This window comes from Somniosus microcephalus, chromosome 16 (assembly GCF_052327205.1).
Source record: "Somniosus microcephalus isolate GS21.2 chromosome 16, FLI_Smic_1.0, whole genome shotgun sequence".
Lineage (NCBI taxonomy): Eukaryota > Metazoa > Chordata > Chondrichthyes > Squaliformes > Somniosidae > Somniosus > Somniosus microcephalus.
The window spans coordinates 18,640,451-18,662,270 of NC_141002.1; the positions used below are offsets into that span (position 1 = coordinate 18,640,451).

Sequence of the window (21,820 nt, forward strand, 5' to 3'; positions counted from 1 at the left end):
CCAGGGACCCGGGTTCAAATCTGGCCTCGGGCGACTGTCTGTGTGGAGTTTGCACATTCTCCCTGTGTCTGCGTGGGTTTCCTCCGGGTGTTCCGGTTTCCTCCCACAGTCCAAAGATGTGCAGGTTAGGTTGATTTGGCTATGATAAATTGACCCTTAGTGTTAGGGGATTAAATAGATGGGGTTACGGGGATAGGGTGGGATATGTGTCGGTGCAGGCTCGATGGGCCAAAATGGCCTCCATCTGCACTGTAGATTCTGTGATTCTGTGAAAAGCCCTGTGCGTTGGAATAATTATTTGCAGGAATGATTCTTGCTGTTCCCTTATACCACCTATCACCAGCTACAAAACACAGGCACGCACCAACTCCTGGGACAGGCCAGGAGGCCTTTCAAAACTGTCAGGATAAATCGTTCAATGTGCCAGAACAGGAGTGGTGTGTTAGGAGTGAATGCTGAACGTGCACAGCAGGCCCATAATAAGAGGAAAAGGGCGGGTTAGTGTATCAGGTAGAGAGAGTCCTTGTTGATTTGAGAAGTGGTGCATTGACTGCCCCCACACAGTCCGTGCTTGCGTGCCACTGTATGGCGCCAGTCATAGACTACACTGAACCTTCAATGCCCCTTTTCTCCAACTTCACCTCCAGCACTACCACTGGCTTAGCCCAGACCGACTCGGTGCAGACTGGCGTGGTACAGAATGGGATGGTGCAGAATCGATTGGTTCAGACTGACCGGGTATGGAATGGATCGGTCCAGACTGGTGCGGTGCAATCTGCCAACAGGTATGTAGGTCGACCAGCTTCAAAATGTCGACTTCAGCAGTTTGTTAACTGAGGATGTCTAAAATGGCGTGGTGGGTTAGAGGCACCAGAGGAGCTGAGCACATAACGGAAAACGGTTGTCATCTCTCTTCCTCAGGCCCATATCCCTCGTTGTTACTCTCTGCCCACTCCATTTTTACTCCTTCTTTCTTTCTATCCCAAATCTCTAATCAGGTGATCTGAGATTGTATAAATATCTTTTTACCTGTGATTTCCTTACACTGATTTTTTTTAAATGTTGTCTTGTGTGTTCCCTTTCAGGTTCAGTGATACATCTAGTTTGGTTGAGTCAATAAGGTAAATGCACTGTATCTAAACCCGTATTTATTAAAAGTCTTGCGTATGGTCGCACTTTCTGCAGACAAATCTTACTTCCTGTTATTATGATTTTTGGTCACACATTTCCAGCAGCATTTACTATTGTAAGTTGCTATGTCAACATTTCCCATTCAATTTTGCTATGACTGCTGTCACAATGTAGTTGCAGATCCTGGCCACGAGGTGTCTCTGAACTCTGCCACCATCCTGTATGTGACAAAAAAAACAATTGTTAAAGGGTAGTGGAAATCTGGAACTCTCTCCCCAAAAGGCTGTGGACGCTGGTGGACAATTGGAGCTTTCAAGACTGAGACCGATAGATTTTTGTTGGGTCAGGGTATCAATCGCTATGGAGCTAAGGCGGGTAAATGGAGCTGAGGTGCAGATCAGCCCTGATCTAATTGAATGGTGGAGTAGACTTGAGGGGCTGAATGGCCTACTCCTGTTGCTATAGCAACCATCTTGTTCAGCACTCAAGGCAAGGAGGCTGAAGGGGAGACATGGAGTGGGAGAATTGGATCAAGAGGCTGCTCAACCAATATTTCAAAGTGGGGCGGGGGAGGGGTGCAGGCGCGGACGTTAGTTGAAATGCTCTCATTAGCCACCCGGCAGGAACTGATACGTTATCCAGATGAAGGCCTGAGCACCGGACAAGTCCAGTGTTTGAGGGTGCAGTGTCTGCCTCTTAAAGGGGTCACAATATTTCTGCCGCTGGGTAAACCTGAAAATCGGCCTTCAGTTGGGATCTTCAAGTGGCATCTGGGGTAAATGAATTTGCAGAAAAATGTGAACCCACTTTAAATTCTGTAGAAGTAACAAATTCAAAGAAAATCCATTCCCCAGCCGCCCATGATTGGTTGTCCTGCGACTTGTGCGGTCCTACCGTCAGGAGCTGAGTGAATTTTGTAACCAATTCACCGCGCCATGTTTTCCTGGTTGCACTATATCAAAATATATGTTTATTAGTATCCATTTATCATTAAAAATCTTGCATAAGCCCACACTTCCTGCCCATGAGCTTTATTTCCAATTGTCAGGATTTCTGGTCACATTTTTCTATCCGCGTTTACTATTGTAAGTTGCTATGTCAACATTTCTCATTCAATTTTGCAGTGACTACTGTCACGGTGTAGTTACAGGCTCTGGCCACTAGGTGTCTCTGAAGACTCTGAACTCTGTCACCATCTTGCATATTAACAAGTCGTTGATGCAAATTAGAAACAGTAGTGGTCTGCACTTAGCCCTGAGGTCCCACTTAGCACTTCTCCCCACTCTGACATAATTCTTCGAGTGAGTACTCATTGTTTTCTACCCTTTAACCAGTTTCCTATTGATTCCCTAGGTTTACCCTGGATCCCCCACAGCTTTGAGTTTAATTAATAGCCTTTCGTGTGGAACTTTATCAACAGCCTTTGTGATTCGAGATACACTGTGTCATAGGGCTTCCCACAGTCCACTTGGGTTGTCACTTCCTCAAAGAGGTCGAGCAAGTTTGTCAGGAAGGATCTTGCCCATTGAATCAATGCTGACTGCTGTTTACCAGGTTATAGTTGTACAGATAATCCTCAAGTTACTCCTGATAATCAATTCCATTTTTTTTTAACATACAATGGGTCTGTCGCTGGCCGTGTTCTTCCCTTGGAGAATAGTGTGAAGTAGTGGAAGGATTTTCAGGCTGATTAACAGTCTGACAGGCTCCTTCCATTGCCGTAACCAACTTACTACCAGTCAATGGGTTGGTTGGTCCAGACGATGAGGGGTGTGGGAGGAGGGGCAACACCCACCAGACTCGAGTATTCCAGAATTCAGCTACACTCGCTGGGACTATCTGGAGTGGGATTCGAACTCTGCACCTCCTGACTCAGAGGCGGGAATTTTTTTTTCGTTCCTGGGACGTGGGCGTTGCTAGCAATGCCAGCATTTATTGCCCATCCCTAATTGCCCTTGAGAAGGTGGTGGTGAGCCGCCTTCTTGAACCGCTGCAGTCCATGTGGTGAAGATGCTCCCACAGTGCTGTTAGGGAGGGAGTTCCAGGATTTTGACTCAGTGACGATGAAGGAACGGCGATATATTTCCAAGTCAGGATGTGTGTGACTTGGAGGGGAACTTGGAGGTGGTGGTGTTCCCATGCGCCCGCTGCCCTTGTCCTTCTAGGTGGAAGAGGTCGCAGGTTTGGGAGGTGCTGTCAAAGAAGCCTTGGCGAGTTGCTGCAGTGCATCTTGTAGAAGGTACACACTGCAGCCACGGTGCATCGGTGGTGCAGGGAGTGAATGTTTAAGGTGGTGGATGGGATGCCAATCAAGCGGGGTGCTTTGCCCTGGATAGTGTCGAGCTTCTTGAGTGTTGTTGGAGCTGCACTTATCCAGGTAAGTGGAGAGTATTCCATCACACTCCTGACTTGTGTCTTGTAGATGGTGGAAAGGCTTTGGGGAGTCAGGAGGTGAGACACTTGCCGCAGAATACCCAGCCTCTGACCTGCTCTTGTAGCCACAGTATTTATGTGGCTGGCCCAGTTAAGTTTCTGGTTAATGGTGACCCCCCACGATGTAGTTGGTGGGGGATTCGGCGATGGTAATGCCGTTGAATGTCAAGGGGAGGTGGTTAGACTCTCGCTTGTTGGAGTTGGCCATTGCCTGGCACTTATGTGGCGCAAATGTTACTTGCCACTTTTCAGCCCAAGTCTGAATGTAGTCCAGGTTTTGCTGCATGCGGACACAGCCTGCTTCATTATCTTGGAGTTGCGAATGGAACTGAACACTGTGCAATCATCAGCAAACATCCCCATTTCTGACCTTATGTTGGAGGGAAGGTCATTGATGAAGCAGCTGAAGATTGTTGGGCCTAGGACATTGCCCTGAGGAACTCTTGCAGCGATGTCCTGAGGCTGAGATGACTGACCTCCCAACAACAACAACCACCTTCCTTTGTGCTAGGTATAACTCCAGCCAGTGGAGAGTTTACTAGGGCTCTTTGATACCACACTCGGTCAAATGCTGCCTTGATATTAAGGGCAGTCACTCCTCGCCTCTGGAATTCAGCTCTCTTGTCCATGTTTGGACCAAGGCTATAATGAGGTCTGGAGCTGGGAGGTCCTGGCGGAACCCAAACTGAGCATCAGTGAGCAGGTTGTTGGTGAGTAAGTGCTGCTTGATAGCACTGTTGACAACACCTTCCATCACTTTGCTGATGATTGAGAGTAGACTGATGGGGCAATTGGCCAGATTTGATTTGTCCTGTTTTTTGTGGACAGGACATGCCTGGGCAGCTTTCCACATTGTCGGATAGATGCCAATGTTGTAGCTGTACTGGAACAGCTTGCTAGAAGCACGACTAGTTCTGGAGCGCAAGCCTTCAGCACGACAGCTGGGATGTTGTCAGGGCCCATAGCCTTTGCTGTATCCAGTGCACTCAGCCGTTTCTTGATATCACCTGGAGTGAATCGAATTGGCTGAAGACTGGCTTTTGTGATGGTGGGGACCTCAGGAGGAGGCTGATATGGATCATCCACTCGGCACTTCTGGCTGAAGATGGTTGCAAACGCTTCAGCCTTGTCTTTTGCACTCACGTGCTGGGCTGCACCATCATTGAGGATGGGGATATTCCTGGAGCCTCCTCCTCTCGTTGTTGTTTAAAGGTCCACCACCATTCACGACTGGACGTGGCAGGACTGCAGAACTTTGACCTGATTCATTGATTGTCAGATCGCTTAGCCCTGTCTACAGCATGCTGCTTTCGCTTTTTAGCATGTAGGCCTGTGTTGCAGCTTCCCCAGTTTGGCACCTCATTTTTAGGTACACCTGGTGCTGCTCCTAACATGCTCTTCTGCATTCCTCATTGAACCAGGTTTGGTCCCCTGGCTTGATGGTAATGGTAGAGTGAGGGATCTGCCGGGCCATGAGGTTACAGATTGTGGTGGAATACAATTCTGCTGCTGCTGATAGCCCACAGCACCTCATAGATGCCCAGTTTTAAGCTATTAGGTTTGTTCTGAATCTATCCCATGTAGCACAGTGGTAGTGTCACACAACACAATGGAGGGTATCCTCAGTGTGAAGTCAGGACTTCGTCTCCAATAGGACTGTGTGTGGTCTCCACAAGGACTGTGCGGTGGTCACTGCTACCAATACTGACATGGACAGATGCATCTGCGACAGGTAGATTGTTGAGGACAAGGTCAAGTAGGTTTTTACCTCGTGTTGGTTCTCTCACCACCTGCCGCAGGCCCAGTCTCGCAGGTATATCCTTCAGGACTCAGCCAGCTCAGTCAGTAGTGGTGATACCGAGCCACCCAGAGTACATTCTGTGCCCTTGCTACCCTCAGTGCTTCTTCCAAGTGCTGTTCAACATGGAGGAGGACTGATTCATCAGCTGAGGGAGGGCGGTAGGTGGTAATGAGCAGGAGATTTCCTCACCCATGTTTGACCTGAAACCATGAGACTTTGTGGAGTCTGGAGTAAATGTTGAGGACTCCCAGGGCCACTCGACTGTGCCGCCCCCAGATGGAGGAATCTGGGACATTGGCTAAATGGTATGATTCTGTGAGTATGACTAAGCCAGGCTGTTGCTTGACTTGTCTGTGTGAAACTCTCCCAATTTTGACACAAGTCCCCAACTGTTAGTGAGGAGGACTTTGCAGGGTTGACTGGGCTGGGTGTGGCGTTGTCATGTCCATGCTGGGTGGTCCATCCAGTTTTATTCTTATTGTTTTCTGTAGCAGCTTGTTACAACTGAGTGGCTTGCTCGGCCATTTCAGATGGCAGTTAAGAGTCAACCATATTGCTGTGGGTCGGGAGTCACATACAGGCCAGACCGGGTAAGGACGGTAGTGAACCAGATTTTACAAATCCAATAGTTTCATGGTCACCATTACTGATATTAGCTTTTTATTTCAGACTTTATTTAATTAAGTGAATTTAAATTCTCCAGCTGCCGTGGTGGGATTTGAACTCACGTCTCTGGATCATTAATCCATTAGTCCAGTAACAGAACCACTATGCTACCGTTCCCAATGCTGCCACTAAGCCAAAGGCTCACTATATCTCCAGACTCTTCCTGCTTTGGTATTTGGTAAAAGATGTGAACACTAAACTGCTCTTTAGAGGCAAGGTGTGTGAGGAGTGGTGTAAGGATCGAAAGGGAGACTGGGAAGGGGAGAGGGAGAAAATGGAGAATGTTAAGAAGGTATCTCATTTTGCTTGTTCACCTCACACGTGTTGAAGTTGACTTGGAATAAATTCGGCAAGGCCTTTAAGTCTGTCCATTTTACAGGCGCTTCCTCACATTTATTAAGCCATGAAGGGGAAGGAGCAACTTCAGAGGAAAAAAAGTTGAATTTAATGTTTTGGTAAAAAACTGACCAGCAATGGGGCTGGTTTCTTTTTCAACATTTGTACAAAGTGTCATTATTATATTATATTGGGGCAAGTCAAGAGCTTACAAGGGATGTGGGCCACGGCGTTGACCCCAACCCCCCAATGTTGTCCTGACTGCACTATTCCCAGCTAAGACAATGGGGTACCCAAGTCAAGAAGTGCACCCATATTTCAGGGATTGGGGTCAGCAGAGACAATGCAGAATCCTCCCCACTGCATCAGGAGACTTTAAGATAACCCCAGCTCTCAAAGGACCTGTGGGGTAAATGAAACTAATGGAGTCGCTCCTTCCCCACCCCCTCACACAGCCACTTTCTAACATGGCTTTCATTGATGTTTCAGGAGCAGATCCTCAGCAGGTTTCGTTCAGTCTACCAACAGGTATGTGATTTGAAATGGAATCTCTTATTTGTTTCACGTGCCAGCCTTCTCCATTTTGTTTATCGTAACGTTTCTCAAACTAGCTTCAACAACCCTGTGCCCTCTTGTCCTGCTGCCATGTGGCATTGTTCCTGGTTCATGGTCTCTATCCCGTTAGGTATCCTGAACACCTCTGGAGAATTCTCTCCGTCATATCTCTTTTTGAAACTGAATGGCTTGTGCCTATCTGGCCATCTGCTCGTATCTCCATCTCCAATACCAAGGATTAGCCTCCTTACTCTCCTCTGCACCGCTACGACTTGGATGGGTCCCTCTATGCTGTCGTAACTAGAACAATGTGCAGTCTTGCAAGTGCAGCATGAACTTGATATTTACCTGAGTGAAACTACCAATTTGGTGTCATTGTGAAGAGCGGACTTTAGGGTCTGGGTGGGGTTTTGTAGGAACCAGAGGTGAAAGTAGGCAGGTGTGATCCAATGCACTATCGCTCAGCAACGCCTCACTGAATACACTAACACTAAAGGAGCTGCACACTTAGTTGAAGGTCCTAACCTCAAGACAGCCATGTGATATCAGTGGATACAGAATACTTCACTTCTGTGACATTAGAAAATCCAAAGTGTTGAACTTCTAGCAGTCTTTCCACTCAGAGACTCTTACAGCACAGGAGGCCATTGTGCCTGTGCCACCTCTTTGAACGAGCTGTCCAATTAGTCCCACTCCCGTGCTCTTTCCCATAGTCCTGCAACTTTTTCCTTTTCAATATATATCCAATTACCTTTTGAAAGTTACTATTAAATCTGCTCCCACCACCCTTTCAGGCCGTGCATTGCAGATCACAACAACTCACTGCGTAAAAACATTTCTCCTCGTCTACCCTCTGGTTCTTTTGCCAATCTGTGTCCTCGGGTTACCGACCCTCCTGCCAGTGGAAACAGTTTCTCCTTATCTGCTCCATCAAAACCCTTCATGATTTTGAACATCTCTTAAATCTCCCCATAACGTTATCCGTTCTCTGTTCGAAGGAGAATAATCCCAGATTCTCCACATCACTGAAGTTCCTCATCCCTGGCACCAGTCTAGTAAATCTCCTCTGCACTCTCTCCAAGGCCTTGACATCCTTCCTAAAGTGTGGTGCCCAGGATTGGACATAATTCCAGCTGAAGCCTAACCAGTGAATTATAAATTTCATCATAACTGCCTTGCTTTTGTATTCTGTGCCTCTATTTATAAAGTGTAACCATAGAATGTTCCAGCACAGAAATGGGCTAATCGGCCCATTAATTCTGTACCAGTGTCGGGGAGAGAGGGGGGCGGGGATAATTTTCAGAGGAGAGTGTGTGCTACCACTGAGGCACAGCTGCCCCAGCTAATCCCACTGCTTGTCCCACTTAACTCACCATACCCTTCAATATTCCTCTTTTTCCAAACTATCTGTGATGTGCCTCAATGAATCCGAGACTCGACGTTAACGAAGCAAAGCAAGGCTTTTATTAACTAAGAAAGTAATACACAGTGGAGAAGTGTCTCCCATCCAAAGATCTGCTGCACTGTCTGTGAGACAGTGCAGCCTGCTTAAGTAGTGGCCAGGTATGGGCGGAGCCCTACACACAATACAGTACCGGAGGGGAAATGAAACTGAAACTAAACTAAACACAGAGAATACAGTGCCTGATGAACGGCATATTTCATCACATTCACCCCTTCTATAGATTTAGTCTGTTTGGGGGTTTGATAGCCCTCTGTGACCGACGTGGTGCCGCGGGTGTTGGCTGGGTGTCCCCGGTGGCCTCCTGGGTCTCTGCCGGGGGCGCCGCCAGGGTTGTTGAAGGGGTACTTGGTGGGGGCACCGTTGGTCGATGTTCTTCCGGGGGTGATGAAAGGGTAGTGGGTGGGTAAGAGTTGCTGTGATCGCTGTTGCTGTTGTTGTCGTGGTTGTTGTCGTTACCGGCTGGGGCGATGTCTTTTATGGACACGGTGTCCTCCCTTCCGTCGGCGTGCTGGACATACGCGTATTGGGGGTTGGCGTGGAGTAGGTGCACTGACTCCACGAGAGGGTCCGTCTTGTGGCCCCTCACATGCCTTCGTACAAATACCGGACCTGGGGTGGAGAGCCATGACGGCATGGATACGCCTGAGGTGGATTTCCGGGGAAAGACAAACATTCGTTCATGAGGCGTGGCATTAGTGGCAGTACACAATAGTGACCGTATCGAATGGAGCACATCTGGGAGGACTTCCTGCCAGCGGGAGATAGGGAGGCCCTTGGTCCTTAGAGCTAGAGTGACTGCTTTCCATACTGTCCCGTTCTCTCGCTCCACCTGGCCGTTACCCTGGGGGTTGTAGCTGGTGGTACGGCTCGTGGCGATCCCCCTGGACAGCATGTACTGGCGTAGCTCTTCACTCATGAAGGACGCCCCCCTATCCGTGTGGATGTAGCTTGGCATACCGAACAGGCAGAACAGGCTGTTGAGGCATTTAATGACCGTGGCGCTGGTCATGTCTGGGCAGTGGAAGGCGAATGGGAAACGGGAGTATTCGTCCACAATGTTCAGGAAGTAAACATTGCGGTCGACTGACGGGAGGGGGCCCTTGAAATCTAAGCTGAGCCGCTCAAAGGGCCGTGTAGCTTTGATTAAGTGGGCTCTATCTGGGCGGTAGAACCGAAGCTTGCACTCAGCGCAAGTGCGGCAGTTCCTGGTCAGAGACCGAACTTCCTCAATCGAGTAGGGTAAGTTGCGAGACTTTATGAAGTGGAACAGCCGCGTGACCCCTGGGTGGCAGAGGTCGTTGTGGAGGGTCTGTAGCCGATCCCCGGTGGCGCTGGCACACATCCCTTGTGAGAGGGCGTCGGGGGATTCGTTAAGGGCCCCTGGCCGGTAAATGATGTCATACTCGAAGGTGGAGAGCTCGATCCGCCACCTGAGAATCTTATCATTTTTAATCTTCCCCTTCTGTTTATTATTAAACATAAACGCTACCGACCGCTGGTCGGTAAGTAGGGTGAAGCGTTTGCCGGCTAGGTAGTGGCGCCAGTGGCGCACTGCCTCCACGATGGCTTGGGCCTCCTTTTCCACGGAGGAGTGTCTGATCTCGGGCCCTTGGAGGGTCCTCGAGAAGAAAGCTACGGGCCGCCCCGCCTGGTTGAGGGTGGCCGCCAAGGCAAAGTCAGACGCATCACTTTCCACTTGAAATGGAGTGTTCTCGTCCACTGCCTGTAGCGTGGCCCGCTCAATATCCTGCTTAATGCTTTTGAAGGCGGCGTGGGCCTTAGCAGAGAGCGGAAAAGAGGATGCTTTCAAGAGGGGGCGGGCTTTGTCGGAGTAGTTGGGGACCCATTGGGAATAATAAGAAAATAACCCCAGGCACCTTTTCAGGGCTTTGGGAGTGTTGGGCAGGGGCAGCTCCCGTAGGGGGCGCAATCGGTCGGGGTCTGGTCCGATTTCCCCATTCTCCACCATGCTGCCTAGTATGCAGAGGCGCGTGGTGTTGAAAACGCACTTGTCCTCATTGTAAGTGAGGTTGAGTTTTTGTGCGGTTTTCAGGAACCTCTCGAGGTTCGAGTCGTGATCCTGCTGGTTGTGACCGCAGATGGTGACGTTGTCGAGGTAGGGGAAGGTTGCCTGCAAGTGGTGGTCATCGACCATGCGGTCCATCTCCCTCTGGAAGACCGAGACCCCATTCATCACCCCAAAGGGGACTCTGAGGAATTGGTAGAGGCGTCCGTTCGCCTCGAAGGTGGTGTACGGGCGGTCCTCTGGTGTGATAGGGAGCTGGTGGTATGCTGACTTGAGGTCGATGGTGGAGAACACCCGGTATTGGGCGATTTGGTTCACCATCTCGGATATGCGGGGTAGCGGGTAGGCGTCTAGCTGGGTGTATAGATTAACCGTCTGGCTATAATCTATCACCATCCGCTCCTTCTCGCTACCCCTCACCACCACCACTTGGGCATGCCACGGGCTGTTGCTGCGTTCGATGATGCGCTCCTTCAGGAGCCTGTCTACCTCGGTCGCGATAAACCGCCTGTCCTCCCAGCTGTACCTCCTGCTTTTGGTCGCTATTGGCCGGCAGTTGGGAGTAAGGTTCGCGAATAGCGAAGGCGGCTTTACCTTCAGGGTAGCCAGACCGCACACTGTGAGGGGCGGCTGGGACCCACCGTAATTGAGCGTGATGCTTTGGTGGTGGCACTGGAAATCCAGGCCCAAGATCACGCTTGCACATAGATTCTTCATGATTAACAATTTAAAATTATCGTATACAGTTCCGTTAACGGACAATTGTACCGCGCAGTAACCCATAACGGTCTGGGTTTTATCAGCCATAGAGATGGTGCCCCGAGCAGGGACCACCGTTAGAGAGAGTTGTTGTGCTAGCTCAGGGTGGATAAAACTCTCCGTGCTTCCACTGTCAATTAAACATTTAACCCCGCACCCGTTTACCTCGATGTCCACCATTGATTTGGATAGCGGGTGCGGTCTGGTCTGGTCCACTGTGACCGATGCCACTGTAGGGCCCTGATCGAGACAAGATGACGTCCACGCTGTCTGCTCACAAGATGGCGGACCCCACGAGGTCGGGCAAGATGGCGTCCAAGATGGCCGCTCCCACGGCGCACACGCGGCGGTGGCGGGTTTTCCAGCGGGGCTCCCTCTGCACACCTTCCCAAAGTGCCCCTTCTTACCGCACTTAAAGCAGGTGGTGCCTTTCGCCGGGCACAGGTTTCTGGTGTGCTTCGGCTGCCCGCAGAAGTAGCAGTTGGGGCCCTGACGCGTCGTGGCTGTTGTAGGGCTTCTGGGGGGAGAGCGGGGCCCCGACGGTGTCGGGCTGCTGGGCGGGGAAGATGCCTTCCAAGATGGCGGCACCCTTGGTACACACGTGGCGGCGTGGGCGGCGTGGGCTGAAGAGTAGGCATCCGAGTTTCTCTGGGCCACATCCAGGGATCGCGCTGTGTCCACAGCCTGTTTCAGGTCCAATCCCGTTTTTTCCAGTAGTCTCTGCCGGATGTAAGTGGAGCCGAGGCCTGTGATAAAGGCATCACGAACAAGCTCATCAGTGTACACTGCGGCTTTTACATCTTGGCACTTGCAGTCTTTGCCAAGCGTTTTCAGGGTGACTCGGAACTCATCCAGCGATTCCCCAGGTCACTGTGTGCGAGTAGCGAGCAGATGCCTAGCGTACACCTCATTCGTAGGCTGCTGATAATGCGCCTTTAGGATGTCACAGGCGGCCGGGTACGTGTCGGCGTCTTGGATGAGGGGGTAAACTCGGTGGCTTACCCAATTCCGCAGGATTCTGAGTTTCATACTTTCGGCGTCCGTAGCGCCTGTGACAGCTACGGAATTGTCCAGGAAGAATTCCATACACTTAAACCAGTGTCCGAAGCGTGCCGATGCGTCCGAAGCATGCTGGTCCAAATCCAAACGTTCGGGTTTCAAGAGTTGATCCATTGCGTTGAAAATTTAGTTAATAAAATTGATGTGCCTCAATGAATCCGAGACTCGACGTTAATAAAAGCCTTGCTTTGCTTTGTTAACTAAGAAAGTAATACACAGTGGAGAAGTGTCTCCCATCCAAAGATCTGCTGCACTGTCTGTGAGACAGTGCAGCCTGCTTAAGTAGTGGCCAGGTATGGGCGGAGCCCTACACACAATACAGTACCGGAGGGGAAATGAAACTGAAACTAAACTAAACACAGAGAATACAGTGCCTGATGAACGGCATATTTCATCACAATCTGTTTCCCTTTTAGAAGAACACAATAACAACTTGCATTTATATAGCGCCTTTAACGTAGTAAGACGTCCCAAGGCACTTCACAGGAGTGATTATCAAACAAAATTCGACACTGAGCCACATAAGGAGAAATTAGGACAGGTGACCAAAAGCTTGGTCAAAGAGGTTGGTTTTAAGGAACGTCTTAAAGGAGAGATGGAGAGGTTTAGGGAGGAGATTCCAGAGCTTAGGGCCTTGGCAGCTGAAAGCACGGTCGCCAATGGTGGAACGATGGAAATAGAGGATGCATGAGAGGCCAGAATTGGAGAAGCGCAAAGTTCTCAGAGAGGTTGTAAGGCTGGAGGAAGTTACAGAGATGGAGAGGGGCGAGGCCATGGATGGATTTAACAACAATGATGAGAACTTTAAATTTGAAGCATTGTCGGACCAGAAGTCAATGTCAGTGAGCACAGGGGTGATGGGTGAACAGGACTTGGTGCGAGTTAGGATAAAGACAGCAGAGTTTTGGATGAGCTCAAGTTTACGGAGGGTGCAAGTTGGGAGGCCGGCCGGAAGAGCGTTGGAATAGTTGAGTCTGGAGGTAACAAAGGCATGGATGAGGGTTTCAGCAGCAGATGAGCTGAGGCAGGGACGGAGATGGCCGATGTTACGGAGGTGGAAATAGCCGGTCTTGGTGGAGAGGATATGGGGTTGTAAGGTCAGCTCAGGGTCAAATAGAAGGCGAAGGTTGCAAGCGGTCTGGTTCAGTCTCAGACAGTGGCCAGGGAGAGCGATGGAGTCAGTGGCAAGGGAACGGAACGGAGTTTGTGGCAGGGACCGAAGTCACTGGCTTCAGCCTCATTATAAATGAAATATTTAGTTGGAGGAAATTCTGGTCATCCATGACTGGATGTTGGACAAGCAGTGTGAGGGGTCGAGAGAGAGCTGGTGGTGAGGTAGAGCTGGGTGTCGTCAGCGTGCATGTGGAACCTGACTTTGTGTTTTTGAATGATGTCGCCGAGGTTCAGCTTGTGATACAGAATTCCACGTTCTAACCACCTTCCGTGTAAAGACGTTTTTTCCTAGCCTCCCTTTTAATTGTTTTTGCGATTATTTTCAATTTATGCTCCCTCCTTGCCCGTCTCACCTACCAGTAGAAACAGTTGTCCCTATTTACCTTAATATAACCCTTCATAGCTGTGACACCCTCTGTCCGATCGCCCCTTGACTTGCAGTGAGATGTGAAGTTATTTCTTGTGTTTTGAAGATTCAAGTTTTAAGTAGTGATCTCGTTATAAAGGAAATATTCCCATGAGCTCCCCCTGCTGGGATAGTGGATGTGTTACAATTCAGCCACTGGAATAGCCGATATCATAAGAAGTGGATGCACGAGCTAACACAGCATGTATAATGCCCACCACATTCTTAGTCGGTTCGAACAGTGGTAAATACCTTGAAAGAAAAGACAGACGTCCATTCTAGCACCTTTCACGACCACCAGACGTCCCAAAGCGCTTTACAGCCAATGAAGTACTTCTTGAAGTGTAGTCACTGTTGTGATGTAGGAAGCGCGGCAGCCAATTTGTGCACAGCATGGTCCCACAAACAGCAATGTGATAATGACCAGATAATCTGTTTCTTAGCGATGTTGGTTGAGGGATAAATTTTGGACGGGACACCAGGGGGGAGAACTACCCTGCTCTTCTTTGACCATTGTTTAAAGGCTAAAACTAATGGTCAGATTTATTTACAGGTGGAATAATATACAGAAGCAGTAAGACGCAACAAAATACTGTGAGGGTGCAATATTTAAAACAATCAGCCCACAAGGCTAAAATATCCTTATCAGAATGTATTTCTGAGACAGATTAAATATTGGCTAGAGTCTTGTTTGAAATAATCGCTGGTGCATCATCACAATACCATGTTTTGTGTGGAATTTTCAATTAATGGAGTTCAGATCTCCTGACAAACTAAAGCTGACTAACCAGAGCTGTGCTTTATGCTGTGGGAATCCTTGAGTTATAACCATAGCTTTTGAACTCCATAAGCAGCCTGAGAACACAGGAGAACTCACGCCTTGAGGGATAAGTATTAATGCTGGGACATTACTGTCTTCCTGTAAAGATGTACATCAGAAAGAATTAATTTGCAATCTGTTCATACATTAACATTTCAAACATCCAGTCTTGACCATTAAGATAGGTCACAGACAAAGGGAACCCATTCATCAGGAATAAAAGGGATCCATTAAGGACAGATCTCTCCCATTGCTGCAGTCTGTGCAGCCAGTGATTTGTAGTGGTCATCATAACCACAGAAACAATAAGTTTTGCCCAGAGGTACCACAGGTTGAAGCAACTTTTTATTTACCCCGTCTATCCAAAGTCATATAAAATATAATACAAAAAATCCCTATTTTGTCACAGATAAAAGCCATTCAGGCAACAAAGACCCTGTGTGTACTAAATTATCTGATCTTGGCTGGTGCAGTAGTTGAGGGTACGTTTGTCCTCCAAATCATTCAGGTTTCCAACTCCTGAATGGCTGAAGAGGCCCTTGCTAGTGAGGATGTCATGGCCCCATAGTTGAAGAGCCTGCTGATGTTGACTAGTCATGGCCCACGTAGGTGAATGCCCCTTCGGACGAAGTCCAGGGGAGTGAGCAGTATTTCAGGAATTGTACCCAACAAGAGTCACTGTCTTCAGCAAAGGAAAACACTGGCAGAAAAAAACACAAATGAAGGGATTGTAATCAGTGCACTCTTACGAATGAAATGCTCACCCCCTTCAGAGTATGGCAGGCTCCTTCCAGCAATTGTGACATTCTCTCTGTGCAAGGTCAGGAGTGGACAACCACTAAAATCTTTGATATTTTGTTCCCACAGAATTAATCAAGTTGTTTCATCCACTTCGTCATTCACCAGTGAAATCGGTGAGTACAATTTTGTTTTGTCTTTTTTGGGGTGTATTTCAAAATTAATAATTTCAAGAGGACAAGAAGACAGAAAAGATGGAGTGGAGTCGGGGGGGGGGGGGGGTTGCAGACAGAAACTTGTTAATCACTGCCAATCTCAAAAGAAACAATTAATCACCTGTTAATTGACCTCGGGTCCTTGACTATTGGACCTATTTTGAACAATTAGACTCAGTGGCCATAATGGGACACAGATCCACCTTAGCAGCAAAATAGTACATTATATGATGATGCTCCTGACCTTATAGAAGAATGTGTCCTCTGATGTGCTGTGAGGAATGCCACAGGCAATCTGCCAGGACCATCAAAAGATGGATTAACTAGCCATTCCTCTCATGACTGTTTGTGGGATGATGCTGTGCACAAAATGTCTGCCTACCTTAAGGGGGTCATTCGCTTCAAAATGTCTTGACATGACAAGGAACGAACTATATAAATACTAGCTGGAGTACCCGGCGTTGCCGAGGGAACTGAAGAACCCTCTGCCATGTTTATAAAACTGATGGGATTGAAGAACTCTTGCTAAGCACCCAGGAGGTGGTTCTTTAACTTCGTTTTTTGTTAATGGGGATCAACAGTAGCCATATACTCCAGGTTTTACAGTTTTCCTTCTATGTGAATTTGGAGGTAGCAAGCAGAATTATAATTTTGCAATGTTATCATTGACATTAATGAGAGAGAGAGGGGGGGAAGGAGAGAGGGGGGGAAGGAGCGAGAGAGAGAGGGGGAAGGAGAGAGAGAGAGAGGGGGAAGGAGAGAGAGAAGGGGGAGAGAGAGAAGGAGGAGAGCGAGAGAGAGGGAAGGAGAGAGGGGGAAAGGGAGGGGTAAGGAGAGAGGGGGAGAGAGGGAAGGGGGAGAGAGCGAGAGGGGGAAGGAGAGAGAGAGAGAGGGGGAAGAGAGAGGGGGGAGGAGGAAGGAGAGAAGGGGAAGGGGGGAGAGAGGGGGGAAGGAGAGAGAGGGGAAGGAGAGAGAGAGGGGGGAAGGAGAGAAGGAGAGAGGGGAGGAGAGAGGGGGAAGGAGAGAGAGAGAAGGGGGAGAGGAAAGGAGAGAGGGGGAAGGAGAGAGAGAGAGGGAAGGAGAGAGAGAGAGAGAGAGGGAGAGAGGGAAGGAGAGAGAGAGATAGGGGGAAGAAGAGAGGGAGGGGGAAGGAGAGAGAGTGAGGGGGGAAGGGGAGAAAGGGAGGGGGGGAAGGAGAGAGAGGGGGAGGAAGCGAGAGAGAGAGGGAAGGGGAGAGAGAGAGAGGGAAGGAGATAGAGAAGAGAGGAAGACACCCCGGGGAAGGGGTTGGACTCAGAGCCCGGCCGCGGTGACCGGAGACCCCGTGCGCGGCCTAGCGCCTCAGGCCCGGCCCGACTCACCTCAGCTCCGGCCCACCGCCGCAGCTCGCTGTCTCTCGGGCTCTCAGGCCGCGCGGTCCTCTATATCTCTTTTCCTGGTCCCGCACTCACGGCAGGCCGCAGGCTTAGGCCCCGCCCACACACGCCATGAAACGCCCCCCGTGACGCATCATACCACGGTTCCCCCATAGGATTGGTCAACCATCACGTCACTCAACGCCAAAGAAGCTTTGTTAAAATGAGCGGATTTTGTCCGTTTTTAGTACACTGTCCGAACAATTTTTGTCTGACCAAAAAATAAACATGCCTATGACACTCCCCTAATCATAAGCGTTCTTTTGATATAACATATGTGTAGGTACGCTCTATAGCTTTTGAGTTTACCGCGCACATACACACAGACTCATTTATATATTTATATAGATAAGAAACATGTTTGTTTTTTATTTTAAATGCCCAGCCCTCCTTATTTTTCATGCTGACATTATGTTCATCTACTCCCATCTTTAGGTAATCAATGAGCATCGATCCAAGTTGAAACCTGTACAAGATCTGTTTCTGTGGGTAGTTGAAAGCATTGTTTAAAAGATAAATACATAATTTCCTCATCAGGTAAGATCTATACAACAGCAAAATAGAAAACCAGCGGCTGATATATTTATACTCACATTGATGGAAAAAAAATTGGCAACCATATGCTAGCTCTCTTGGTGAACAGATATTTTGACTGCACTATATTGGAATTGTTTTGAGTTTGTGTATTATTGTATAGATCAGGAAAAAAATCTTCTGGCGATGATATGCTGTAATTTAACTCCAATAAAAGTTGTTTTGCCAAATTACTGACTAATTATTTGTGAAATATAAGTGCATGGCTCTAGAAGGGGACAACAGCAGCAGCTTCATTTATATAGTGTTTCAATGTAAAGAAACGAATCAAATGAAGAAAGTGGATGGTCACAGACTCAGTTTTGAACGTTGCTGGAAGAGCTGTGCCACCCCTTTTCCCACATGGTGTTGGCAGTCACTCGGGGATCTGGTGTGCTCCCCGCCCGGGGATCTGGCGCGCTCACCCAAGAGGTGCCTGTCCATTGTTGATTTACCCGCAGGTCCTGGTAGATGCTAGTTTTAGCCTGGGCACAGCCCTTGGGGGTCACGTGGAGAAGGGGCGAAGGGCACGTTGATCTTTCTCAGTTTCCTCAATGACATCAAGGGCTTAATGCAGGTTAAACTTGCCTAAACTGTCCTCCCTCGTGGTTCCGAACTCTTTGACATGCAATAGAAGGGCTTCCTTCTGTCCAGGAAATCCAGGAACAAGCTCTGAGGTAGAATTGTGGCAAAAAGGAGGGAGCTATGTCGACCATTCCGCCACGGTGAAGGCAGTTGTCCATTGTATAAGCTGCTGAGAAACTCTGAGAATTGGAACAACTGTATTACCTGGAGATCGAGTATGAGAACATGCGCTCGTATATATCCAGGGGTTGAGGCCGAATGCCATTGAGACGAAGTTCCGTGCCACCAATAGGTGAAACTACTGGGGTGTGGTGTGTGTCCATGCTGTGCACTCTCAGATTTCATGTTCAGTTGTGCTGCTCCTGAGGAGTTCCTAGTATCTGCTGTCTGCCGAGTGAGTACACAAACTCCCAATTGTTACATGTCCAACCTCTTGGCCGGGGAAAGTAAGCAGGATTTTTCTGGGGTTGAGATGGCTTCATTATGACAGCCTGTCGATTAAATATTAGAACAGAGGCACCACTTTGTGGGAGACTTGGTCATCTCTTGATGCTTGACTAGCCAGTCTGGATGGATTTGGAGGGGTCAATCTGTCACTGATAGCTGGGATTCATGTCACTTGGCTCCAGATAACCCTTCAAGCCAATGACCTAGGATGGAAAATGCTCCTTGTTGACAAGTCCCACTGTTTTAATATTCCACGTGAAGTGCTCACCTTCCAAAATCAGACCGGTAATATACAACACCCACACAGCCACTTTAAGGCTGCAAGCCATCGTGGGGTTGAGACACTTCCTGCAAACAGAGCTCACAAAAGACTGGGTGTCTCCACTGGGTTTTATCTGACAAGCCTCACCAGACCTATAAGAATTAGGAGCAGGAGTAGGCCACACGGCCCCTCGAGCCTGCTCCACCATTCAATAAGATCATGGTTGATCATCAACCTCAACTTCACTTTCCCGCCCAATCACCATATCCCTTGATTCTCCTAGAGTCCAAAAATCTATCTATCTCAGCCTTGAATATACTCAAAGACTCAGCAGTCACAGCCCTCTGGGGCAGAGAATGCCAAAGATTCACAACCCTCTGAGTGAAGAAATTCCTCCTCATCTCAGTCTTAAATGGCCGACCCCTTATCCTGATACTATGCCCCTAGTTCTAGACACTGAGCCAGGGGAAACAACCTCTCAGCATCTACCCTGTCAATCCCTGTCAGAATCTTGTATGTTTCAATGAGATCACCTCTCATTCTTCTAAACTCCAGACAGTATAGGCCCATTCTACACAATCTCATCATAGGACAGCCCCCTCATCCCAGGAATCAATCTAGTGAACCTTTGTTGCACTGCCTCCAAGGCAAGTATATCCTTCCTTAGATAAGGAGACCAGAACTGTGCACAGTACTCCAGGTGTGGTCTCACCAAGGCCCTGTACAATTGGAGCAAGACTTCCTTACTCTTATACTCCAACCCCCTTGCAATAAAGGCCATTTGCCTTCCTTATTGCTTTCTGTGATTCTTGCACAAGCACACCCAAATCTCTCAACATTTAAAAAAATTCTGTTTTTCTATTCTTCCTACCAAAGTGAATAACCTCACATTTCCCTACATTATACTCCATCTGCCACCTTACTGCCCACTCACTCAGTCTATCTATATCCCTTTGCAGACTCTGTGTTCTCCTCACAACTTACTGTCCCACCGAGCTTTGTATCATCAGCAAACTTGGATACATTACACTCGGTCCCTTCATCTAGGTCATTAATATAGATTGTAAATAGCTGAGGCCCCAACACTGATCCTTGCGGCACCCCACTAGTTACAGCCTGCCAACCTGAAACAGACCCATTTATCCCTACTCTCTGTTTTCTGTCCGTTAACCAATCCTCTATCCGTGCTACTATATCACCCCCAACCCCATGAGCCCTTATCTTGTGTAATAACCTTTTATGTGGCACCTTATCGAATGCCTTTTGGAAATCTAAATATACTACATCCACTGGTTCCCCTTTATCTACCCTGCCAGTTACATCCTCAAAAAACTCTAATAAATTTGTCAAACATGATTTCCCTTTCATAAAACCATGTTGACTCTGCCTAATCGTGTTATGATTTTCTAAGTGTCCTGATACCACTTCCTTAACAATGGATTCCAGCATTTTCCCAATGACTGATGTCAGGCTAACTGGCCTGCAGTTTCCCGTTTTCTCTTTCCTTCCTTTCTTGAATAGTGGTGTTACAATTGCTACCTTCCAATCCGCTGGGACCGATCTAGAATCTAGGGAATTTTGGAAGATCAAAACCAATGCATCCACTATCTCTTCAGCGACCTCGTTTAGAACCCTAGGATGTAAGCCATCAGGTCCAGGGGATTGTTCGGCTTTTAGTCCCATTAGTTTCTCTAGTACTTTTTCTCTACTTATGTTAATTATGTTATGTTCCTTACCCTCATTAAACCCTTGGTTCCCCACCATTTTTGGTATGCTTTTTGTGTCTTCTACTGTGAAGTCAAGTACAAAGGGCCAGATTTTCAGGGTGCCGTGAGGCGGGCTTTCAGGCGTGCGGGGGACAAAAATCCTGAATTCAGAGGCCCCGACACCATCCCGCCCAAAACCCACCTCCACGTAAGTTTCAAGGAAGGCGGGTACCCGCCCCACACTGGGACCCGCCGACCCGAGGCGGGAAGGGATTAGTGCCAATTAACTGCCTGTTAACAGGCAGTTTTTAGCCTAATCCCTATTTTGAGGGGTGTCGTATGGGATTCCCGACGGCTCCAAACCACGCCAGGTTAGAGCAGGCAGGCCGTCGGGTTGAAGGACTTGGAGGGGTCGCGATGTCGGCGCTCAGGTGAGTGATGGGTGCATGAGTGCAAAAGTAAGTGTGTTTGGTGTGTCTAAAGTGTGTAAAGAAGTTTTACTTACATTTACTTACCTTAACAGCCTTTCTTCCTCTAGGCTGCGGGAGTCCATCACTCAGCCGGAACTGAAAGCTGAACGGCTGCGATCTGTCAAAAGTGACAGCCTTCAGCTTTCAGTGCCGGTGACAGTTCTAACTGAGTCTGTGTAGAAGGACTCAGGTTAGAAGTCAGACTGTCAGTGTTTGACAGCTTCAAACAGCTGTGAAACACTGATATTTCATCGTCAAAAACTCTTGACAGATGAAATTTCAGTCTGTGACGTCACCTGTTGCCGGGTGGCCCTTAATTGGCCTGCTGAGCCCTCTGGGCAGGCTCAACAAGGTCAATCAAGGGAAAATCACGTCGATTGGCCGGATGTCGATAGAGGTGGGACTAAAACCCGAAAGTTGTAGTCCCGCCTCCTTCCCGACAGCTTAAGGAAAATCCAGTCCAAAATGTTTGTTTAACGCTTCTGCCATTTCCTTATTCCCCATAATAATTTCTCCTGTCTCAGCCTCTAAAGGACTAACGTTTACTTCTGCTATTCTCTTCCTTTTTACATACGTGTAGAAGCTCTTACAATCTGTTTTTATATTTCTTGCTAGTTTTCTCTCCTATTCTATTTTTTCCCTTTTATCAATTTCTTGGTCATCCTTTGCTGGTTTCTGAAACTCTCCCAATCCTCCAGCTTACTACTATTCTTCGTAACATTATAAGCTTCTTCTTTCAATCTAATGCTATCCTTAACTTCTTTAGTTAGACATGGTTG

General features: G+C 48.3%; 1 protein-coding gene across 1 annotated transcript in view; it reads left to right on the forward strand.

Moving 5' to 3' along the window:
• Positions 1 to 17,756, forward strand: part of LOC147105997 (uncharacterized) — a 297,066-nt gene extending 279,310 nt beyond the window's left edge. The window contains exons 43-47 of the mRNA XM_086009782.1: positions 648 to 785; positions 1,086 to 1,121; positions 6,857 to 6,895; positions 15,498 to 15,544; positions 17,434 to 17,756. Of these exons, the coding sequence (XP_085865908.1) occupies positions 648 to 785; positions 1,086 to 1,121; positions 6,857 to 6,895; positions 15,498 to 15,544; positions 17,434 to 17,444 (271 nt within the window). The 3' untranslated portion in view covers positions 17,445 to 17,756. The remainder of the gene's footprint in view (positions 1 to 647; positions 786 to 1,085; positions 1,122 to 6,856; positions 6,896 to 15,497; positions 15,545 to 17,433) is intronic.
• The last annotated feature ends 4,064 nt before the right edge of the window (positions 17,757 to 21,820 follow it).